Here is a 10,715-nt window from a genome sequence, read left to right on the forward strand (position 1 = left end):
TACCACATAGATGCATGCATGGATGTGTACATACATGAGTATATTTGCACAGTACAGAAATATATCTATGTTTAAAACTTGTTTTTAATAGAAAAGTGGTCAGATCCTAATAAAATATTTGCACAGTACAGAAATATATATTTTAATGATATTCATTGGGAACTTTACAGATTAAAAAAAAGGACGTAAATGTTATAATATTTAAGGGTTTGCTTAAAAATAATAACCTTAATTTAGGGAATCCAAGGCGTGCATAATTGAATAAGCAAACAAATTTGGTTTTTCCTATGATGATAACGTGGATTGGTCTTAAAAGAATTCCTTAGTTTGACCATTGACCGGGGTTGATTGGTGTAACATATCACATGTTGAGGCACTCTTTAGACTATAGGGAGTGGAGAGGCATGGAACAGTGATGTTATTTGACATGTGACTGCCAGGTCAGTACAAGTCAGAAAAGTGGTGTGATGCAAAAAAAGAGTGTGAGCGGCATTGTTAGTGGTGTTTTTTAATAAAAAAAACAAGAATCAATCAAAACCGACCAAAATTCACCAACCAATGAAAACACCATAAGCCCATAAGCCCACACGCCGCTGAAGATTTCCCTGCCCCACACACCCCTGTGTAGAGGCTTCCACGCCATAATTCCACTTAAGATGATGCATTTTAATACCTTGCAAAGCGGATAGGTCATGTCGGACAAGTAACAGGTTGAAACTGGTTTTTGACAAAAATAGGTAAAGGTCAAACCAGGTCGGTTCTAAAAAATATCTAATTTGGTTGGGTCAACCTTTTCAGTTTAATCACAAACTACACCATTATTAAAATACAAAATTTAGATTCATAAAAATGAATGCAAGTAAAACGCACATACACTTTTATGGATCATCATGACCCACACGCAGCTAGGTTGAATGATTCACAATTAACAAAAACAAATGCAAGAACCGAGAAACATCATGTGAATAACATTGGAAACTTAAAAGAAAACAATTTTATTTTGAAAAAAAAAAAAGAAACTAATAAACACAAATCAAATATTCAATCATATTTACACATGTCCAACTTTAGGGGTTGTCTTCCATGCATAACTGTTACTTAGTGTTTTACTTCACCGGATTATCTATGTTTTTATGTTTTATAAGTCCATAGTCCACTTAAAGACTCAATGCAAACCGAGTTATTGAAATTGTCTTCGATCTTGCTTTTTCTTTTTTAGGCATATTATACATGTCTAAGGTGAGCTCATGTGGTGAGTTCATATTATACATATAAACGTAAATAAATTTTTTTTTGTCTTTATGACGCTAAAAAACCAGTCTATCGGATGGGTATACTACTAGTTCTAGTATGGTTAGAACTAGGGGCGGTTCTATGTGGAGGTGAGGGGTTGGGAGACCCCTCAACTTTTTTGACGAAGTGTAAATTTATTTTTAATCTCTGTTTTATTTATTGGGGATACTTCTAAGCAAATACTAGAATACCCCTGAGCGTGTAGGTGAATATAAGATGAACGAAAGTTATATGGTCGACGAAAACAAGAATTTTCTGGTCGCCGGAAGCTTCGAGCGTCACATGTTGATAAAAAATGAAGAAGATGAATTATAATAATATAAGCATCGGGATAAGGAATTATATTTAATCAAACTTCATCGGGGGCGATGTCCTCTTCCATTATTATACCATTTAGTATTAAATTAACCGTTCAAAAAAACAACTATTTTTTTTATTTTTTTCTTTGTTTATTTATGAGTTTACATTTTTCACCTACTATCTTTGATGTAGGGGTGTGAATTTCTAACATGGCCTGAAAACACAACACGAACCTAACACGAAATTCGAGGGTTTAGTTTTATTCTAAATGGGTTCAAGTTAGTTTCAGGTTGAACCCGTGAACCCGTTTAGCTAAATGGGTCAGGTTCGGGTCAACCCAGTCCCGTTGACCCGTTTAACCCATTTATATCATGTTTTATTATTTTTTTACAATATGTTATATAACATAAATTAATTTGGTTGTGTATTGTATGCATAATTATAACTTAAAAAGAGAGACTGACATAAAGTTTTATAATTAAAAAGCAAAATATACATTTTTATTTATTAATAAAATTTTAACTCAAATATATTAATTTGCAAAAAAAATAAACAATTTGAAAATTCGGGTTGAACGTGTTGTGTTCGGGTTAACCCGCTAATATCGGGTCGTGTTTGAGTTCATATATATATATATATGACAAGATTTTTGGGTCGGGTTCGGGTTCATCTAAAATTTTCGGGTTCGGGTCGGGTTGAACCCACGAACCCGACCCGTTTAGCACCCCTAATTTGATGGTTCTTTTTTAACAAATAAAAAGATTAAAAGTAAAAATAATACAAAGAAAAACATTAAAATAGTTCTTTTTAAATATATTATTTAATATATCGTCTTTTTTTTAGGTCAAAAGAAATATCATATAAACATGAAGAAAGTATGAATGTTTAATCTATATGATTTTACGAGTATATGAATAAGAAAGCTTTATTCAACCCGTGTGATACACGGACCTGTAACATATTTACTTTCATTGGTTAATGCACATTTTCTCAATACATAAATTAGATATATTATGTTCCTAATAACAATGAGGTTTACTCACCAGCCTTTGTTGACTCAAAAACTACTTTTACACGTGATACAAGTGAACAGGCATGAAGAGAAGATTTGGACATAGGATGAGCCTTAGTTAACAAGAAACACGGATAAATGTAGTTTAGTTGTTATGAACAATGTCTCATATATTAAATTGTTTTATTTGGATTATCTGTTTTGTGAAACATTCAATATGGATTAATTAGTATTTAAAGTAATAGCAAGTTATAAGCTTTGGATCAACTAATCATGCCCTGATCACCTATTCCGCTACGGATCAAAGTGTGATACTTGAATATTTGCTTTGATTCCTGCTACTTTATTCATGCTTATAGTGATTTTATCGATGTTCTTGCTTGGTGAACATTTTTTTTTAAGATTTCTTTTGTAAAGTATAGTTGTAAGCCACATGACACTGTCTTCATTATTACTTTTAATAATACTTAATGGATTAAATTAATGTCAAGTGGCCAACGGTTACTTTACATGAAACAAATTTGACCCCAAACTTTTAACTGGCCCGATAGTTTTACCACATGGATGCATGCATACATAAGTATTAGTATGTATCTACGTTTAAACCTTGTTTTTAATAGAAAAGTGGTTAGATCCTAATAAAATGTTTACATAGTACAATTGTACAAAAATATATATTTTAATGATATTCATTGGGAACTTTGCTTAAAATAATATCCTGCATTACATAGTACAATTGTACAAAAATATATATTTTAATGATATTCATTGGGAACTTTGCTTAAAATAATATCCTGCATTACATAGTACAATTGTACAAAAATATATATTTTAATGATATTCATTGGGAACTTTGCTTAAAATAATATCCTGCATTAGCGGATCTAAGGGGTGCATAATTGAATAACCAAACAAATTGGTTTTTCCAATGGATGATCACGTGGATTTGTCTTAAAAGAATTCCTTAGTTTGACCATTGACCGGGTTGATTAGTGTAACATGTCACATGTCACATGTTGAGTCATTCTTTACACTACACGGAGTGAAGAGGCATAGAACAGTGGTGTTATTCGGCATGTGGCTGTTAGGTCAGTACAAGTCAAAAAAACTGGTGTCGTGCAAAGGAGTGTGAGCGGCGTGGTTAGTGGTGTTTTTAAAAAAAACAAGAACCAATAAAAACCGACCAAAATCCACCAACCAATGAAAAGGCCATAAGCCCACACGCCGGTGACAATTTCCCTACCCCACACACCTCCGTGTAGAGGCTTCCACGCCACAATTCCACTTAAGATGATGCTTTTTAATACCTTGCAAAACGGATATGTCAGGTCGGATGGGTAACAGGTCGAAACTGGTTTTTTGACAAAAATATGTAAAGACCAAACCAGGTCGATTCTAAAAAATATCTAACTTGGTTGGGTCAACCTTTTCGGTTTAATCACAACCAGGGGCGGATCTATGTGATGGTGAGGGGTTGTACGGGAGACTCTTCAACTTTTTTGACGAAATGTAAATTTATTTATAATCTCCATTTTATTTATTAGGGATACTTCTAAGCAAATACTAGAATATACTGAGCGTGTATGTGAATATAATATGAACGGAAGTTATATGGTCGACGGAAACAAGAATTTTATGGTCGCCGGAAGCTTCCTGCATCACATGTTGATAAAAAATGAAGAAGATGAATTATATTAATATAATAATAATATAAGCAACGGGATAAGGAATTATATTTAATCAAACATCATTGGGGGCGCTGTCCTCTTCCATTATTATGCCATTCAGTATCAAATTAACAGTTAAAAAAAGGAAATTTTGATTTTAATAAACCAGCCTTTGTCCCGTTGGTAAATAATAATCTTACCTGCGTAATTGGTATACAATAATCCTACCTATCAACATGTTGGTTCTTAATGAACTTCCGTTAATTATTTTTAACTGAAGTTAGTTTTTAAGTTTTATTTATTACACAAACAGTCCCTGTAGTTGTAATTTACTAGTTTTAACTATTTTGTAAAACAAAAAAACGTTGACAACTTAAAACTAGTAATTGTTCTTGAGGTTTTTTTTAATAAAATAGTTAAAACTAGTAAATTACAACTACAGAGACGGTTTGTGTAATAAATAAAACTTAAAAACTAACTTCAGTTAAAAAAATTAACAAAAGTTCATTGAGTACCAACATGTTGATAGGTAGGATTATTGTATACCAATTACGTAGGTAAGATTATTATTTACCAACGGGACAAAGATTGGTTGATTGAAAACCAATTTTCCTTAAAAAAACCAGCTATTATTTTAATTTTTTTCACTTTGTTGATTTATCAGTTTACATTTTTCACATGTCGTCTTTGATATAGGGGTGTGAATTTCTAACACGACCCGAAAACACAACACGAACCTAACACAAAATTCGCTGGTTTAGTTTTAGTCTAAACGGGTTCAGGTTAGTTTCAAGTTGAACCCGTTTAGCTAAATGGGTCGGGTTCGGGTCAACCCAGTTGGGTTGATCTGTTTAACCCATTTATACCATGTTTTATTTTTATTTTTACAATATTTTAAATAACATAAATTTTTTTTTTTGAACGGCTAACAAACTCAATCCCGAGCACTCTCGGAGCACCCACTGGACAAACGGAGTACTCCGAGAGTAACCCGAGTCCACCACCAATTCCGGGGAAAACCCGGTAACCCACCCGCCCGTAGGCACGACAGTGAAATTACTGGTAAAACCCGTTTGGCTCAAGGATCCAACCCAGGTTTCCCTGGGTCTCCTATCATTGCCCACCAGTGCCTCACTCTGCACCAAGTGGGAGTCGAACTTGCATCTTTCAAGAGAAATGCAAACCCTCCACCACTTGATCTAGAGATCATTGGCACATAAATTAATTTAGATGTGTATTGTATGCATAATTACAACTTAAAAAGAGAGACTGGCATAAAGTTTTATAATTAAAAAGCAATTTTATTATATACATTTTGTGTTTTTTTAGTAAATTTTAATTCTAATATTTAATTTGCGAAAAAAAATAAACAGTTTGTAAATTCGAGTTGAACGGGTTGTGTTCGGGTCAACTCGCTAACATTCGGGTCATATTTGAGTTCATATATATGACAAGATCTTCTGGTCGGGTTCGGGTTCATCTAAAATTTTCGGGTCGGGTTGAACCCACGAACCCGACCCGTTTAGCACCCCTAATTTGATGGTTCTTTTTTAAACAAATAAAAAGATTAAAAGTAAAAATAATACAAAGAAAAACATTAAAATAGTTCTTTTTAAATATATTATTTAATATATTGTCTTTTTTTGTTTGTGTCAAAAGAAATATTATATAAACATGAAGAAAGTATGAATGTTCAATCTATACGATTTTACGAATATATGAGTAAGAAAGCTTTATTCAACCCGTGTGATACACGGACCTGTAACATATTTACTTACATTGGTCAATGCACATTTTCTCAATACACAAATTAGATATATTATTTTCCTAATAACAATGAGGTTTACTCCGCTACGGATGAAAGTGTGATACTTGAATATTTACTTTGATTCCTGCTACTTTATTCGTGCTTATAGTGATTTTATCGATGTTCTTGCTTGGTGAACATTTTTTTTTAAGATTTCTTTTGTAAAGTATAGTTGTAAGCCACATGACACTGTCTTAATTATTACTTTTAATAATACTTAATGGATTAAATTAATGTCAATTGTTGCCAACGGTTACTTTACATTCACATGCTTTCCCGTGTATTGTGGCTGTATTTATGGTCATTGATTTATGAATGAATATGTTAGTTAATATGCTTCTGTTTGTTGAAGACTGTGCTTTTATTTTTGCAACTTAATTAATCCAGGCTACCTCTCTCTCATTCCTTTTACACAAATCTTTAAGTTCATCCAATTTCTAATTCTTATGCATAAAGAAAGTAAGTGACATAAAAACATTTCCTTCCTGATTTACACCCTAATTTGTTGTAAATTTGCCCAAACTAATGTAAACTGGTACTGGTTGCTGCATACGGGTTTAGGTAATTATTATTGCGGTGTTCAGGAAGCATGCAAATTTCCCAAACTAATCTAAACTGGTAACTTATATAATACTTAATGGATTAAATCAATGTCAAGTTGCCAACGGTTACTTTACATGAACATTCCCGTGTATTGTGGTTGTATTTATGGTCATCGTTTTTTTTAATGAATACTAGTTTATAGTCCCGTGTAGTACACGGGGTTATGCATTATAAAATATTTACAATGAAAAATTACAAATTAATGTTACATTTACAAATCTCGAATAACTTCTTTATAGACAACATTAGATGTCCTACACGAAAGATTATCATTTTTATTAATAATTAATAGTTTAAGTCTATCTCTACTTTTGATTATGGAAAAAGCCATGTACAGTCTATGTGAAAACACTGGTTGTTTTAAAAACAAACCAACTCTCAATAGAAAATGTCCTTCAATTTATTTATCGTCATCGAGAAAACTGTCTTCTTTGATCTCGCGTATTACACACCAATGGTCCTAAATTATTCTCCCTAGCCCAGACCTCCCCTCTAGAGGCTTATGCCTCTACAAGTGGGTCATTCCTACGTTAGCATTTATTGATGATTTTTAAACTGATTTTTTCTTAACATATACCTTTTTATATATAATTTAAAAATATTATTAAATTTAATAGTAACCGCAATATTATATAAAAGATTTTAAATTCACATAAATTATAATATTGATTATTTGACTTACCAGGAATTTTAGTATTGAATATTATAAATTAGAAAAAAAAGTTAAAAAATTTAAGTAAAACTGTAATGTTAATAGAGAAAATATCACATGACACTAACTGGAATCGTTTATTAAAATAAGATTTTCAAAAGTACTTGTGGCAACATGACACTAAATGGAATCGTCAGAATGAGATTTTCGAAAAATACTTTTGGCAAAAACAAATTATATAAAACAATTAAGATTTTTTAGGATGACAAATAGTTGTTATTTGTTTTTAATCTCTTCAAATAAAAATCATGTCCTATTCATAAATAGATGATAGCTATGACATCAATCCATAGGAAAGTTGAATCCATTTAGAAAATATTTGCATTCTTTTTAAGCGTTAGAAAATTTTGGGTTTTATCCACCATTAAATGGGGAAAGAATAATTATTAAATAGATATATAATTAATTAATTTAAATTTAAAATAAAACATATATAATAATTATGAGGTTAGAGGAGAGAATGTTATGTGGCATTATTTGTAGTTTTTATTAATATTTAGATTTTAGTATAGTATTTATATTAAATATTAAATTAAATTCTTACGCCATTCACATACTCATTGAATTGTCATCAAAAATTAACTAAAATCATAAAGCAAAACCAGTGACACTTGGAGAATAAAAAACATAATGACATTTAATTAAAAAGTTAGGTTAAGTGAACTTACATTAAATCGATGATAATCAGAGTTGAAGTGAGAGTGGTGGTGGTGGTGAAGTGAACGGAAACTGTAATTACAAGTATTACACGTCGGTCTCGACTAATATTCTTCACTTTCGTACAAGTATTACACGTGCGTCTTGACGAATATTCTTCACCTCCGCCCTTGGAAAATGGAACTGATTTAAGTCACATTGGAGATTGATGGTTAAGTTGGGTCGAGTCGAGCTTGTTATATAAGTCAATTAAGCCCAAACTAACATTAGACTATCGACATTAAACCTAATCCAATCTTTAATAAAAAAAAACTAATTTTCCTTTCTTCTGTATACACAACTCAAGTCAATTTTGAATACAGATTCACAACCCAACCCAACTTTTCAATTTTCGCTCCCGGATAGTCCCTGGCACAGATGGAGGTTTGTTTTGGTGTTAAGTGGGTGAGAAATGACCAAAACACCCTTATCATTAAAAGTTGAAGACAAACCAAACCATATTCGGACCAAACAAAAATGGCTTCAGCAGTATCGGTGACATTTCGCCTGAATCACCCCTCCCAATCCCATTCTCTCAAATCAAAACCTCATTTCACCTTCCCTTTCAAACCCCTCCTCACCTTTTCCCCCTTACACAAACATCCAAAGCTCCAAATCGCCGCAAAATCTACTGATGTCTCCAAAGAAGACATACCACCGGCATCAGAACCCGTAGCTGAAACCGACGACTTCGATAAATGCAGGTTAGAGGAGAAATTCGCAGACCTAAACACCGGAATTTACGAGTGTCGGTCGTGCGGGTACTTGTACAACGAGGCCGCCGGCGACCCATCGTACCCGATAGCTCCAAGACTACCGTTCGACAGAGTGCCGGACGATTGGAGATCTATCTATCAATGTTTGAGGAAATTATGGATGAATTCAGTTACAAAATTAAGAGATGAATTCTATTTGCTACAATGAATGTGGTGATGATGTTGTTGATGTAAGTAAGTAAGTAAGAAGATGTCGATTTGGGGGAAGATGAATGAAGAAGATGAAAGGTATATGATTACACAGCGTATATGAATGTGGTTGTGGCACTGGTGGCTGAGTGAAGTGCAAATGAAGAAGATGTCTTTTGGGGTTTTTAATAATAAGGGTATTTTGGTCATTTCACATCAACTTAACTGAAAAACTAGCTCCCATCCACGCTAGGGACTATCCGGGAACGAAATTGAAAAAGTTGGGGACTATAGCTGTAATTTTAAAAAGTTAGGGACTAAATGTGAAAAAATAACAAACCATATGGACTATCCGGACATTTAACTCTTTTTTTAATCATTTGGGCGACTTAGGTTGGGAGAACGTCACCAATGATCATGGTTGCAAAAGTCGCTAGGCGCTCCCTAGTCGGATTCAGGAGTACTCGGGAAGTACTCGGCTTAGGCGGAGATTACTTGGGGAGTAATTGGCCTGGGAGACCAGTACTCGTGCCTAGGCAGCCTACCTTGTTGCGAGTACTCGGGGAATACTCGGAGCCTAGGCAGGACTTTTACAACCATGCCAATGATAATGATGTTAGTCTTACTAGATAATAGAATACTAGGGTAACCAAATTTAGGACTCTTTTACTCTTCTTTTTTTATACATATACATAATACACGTATCTATTTTAATATTATCATACAAAATATATGAACTATTTTTAGTCTCGAATTATTAGGTTATATTTGATGATCGGTCACTAATAATATTTGTCGACCTAAACTGTTAAAATTCAACAGAATTTCACTTCATGATATATCATCTTATGATAATAGAGTAGGGATAATTGTTAATTAAGTTGGGTTAATCGACTTTGTTGTTAGAACTTACATAGGAACTTTTGAGTTTATAAAAGTAAAAAGTGGTTGTTACTCCAAACCAAGTGTAATTTGGTTATTTGACTATAGAAGAGGGTGAGAAATAAACCAACGGGGACGGCCGGTTAAATGCAGTTAAATCAAAAGAGACCAGGTCGAATGGTGACTAAACCAGTCCTATAGTAACTTGTTCGGTCTATGCTCCATGAGAGACACCCTCCATTTGATAACTTAGAGACAAAAATATATTAAAATAATAAAGGGGATGGTGGTTCGAGTCATCACCACACCCTTAGGGTAGTAGTTTGGATGATGGATTAGAGGTAGGTGAGATGACACCTATGTGGAGGGTCATGGTGGTCATGAAGATCATGACCACAACCTTTAGCCTAAGTAACCATGTTGATTAGTCAAAGGTCCGATTAAGACAAAGTATGAGAGAATGCGATATTGGAGATTGCTGGTTAAGTTGGGCCGAGTCCAGCTTGTTATATAAGTCACTTAAGCCAAAACTAATATTAGACTATCCACATTCAAAACCGAATCCAATCTTTAATAAAAAAAACTAATTTTTCTTTCTACCGTATACACAAGTTACAACACAACACATTAACACAACCCAATTCTTTTTGATACATATTCACAACCCAACCCATATTTTTATAAAATAATTGTAACACATGGTTATTGTTATTGTATTAAGAATAATAATGTTAAAAACAATTATTTCTATTTCAAAACAACCAAAAGTTATTTATTTTTAATATAAAAGTTAAACGGTCAATATATATAATATATTAGAAAATATATATTTTTGAAT

General features: G+C 32.9%; 1 protein-coding gene across 1 annotated transcript; it reads left to right on the forward strand.

The window, feature by feature from the left end:
• The first annotated feature begins 8,567 nt into the window (after positions 1-8,567).
• Positions 8,568-9,014, forward strand: LOC118485931. Its single transcript, XM_035982462.1, has one exon. The coding sequence runs from the start codon at positions 8,568-8,570 to the stop codon at positions 9,012-9,014; it is 447 nt and encodes a 148-aa protein (XP_035838355.1).
• Positions 9,015-10,715: the final 1,701 nt, after the last annotated feature.

This window comes from Helianthus annuus, chromosome 13 (assembly GCF_002127325.2).
Source record: "Helianthus annuus cultivar XRQ/B chromosome 13, HanXRQr2.0-SUNRISE, whole genome shotgun sequence".
In the NCBI taxonomy this organism is placed as follows: Eukaryota; Viridiplantae; Streptophyta; class Magnoliopsida; order Asterales; family Asteraceae; genus Helianthus; species Helianthus annuus.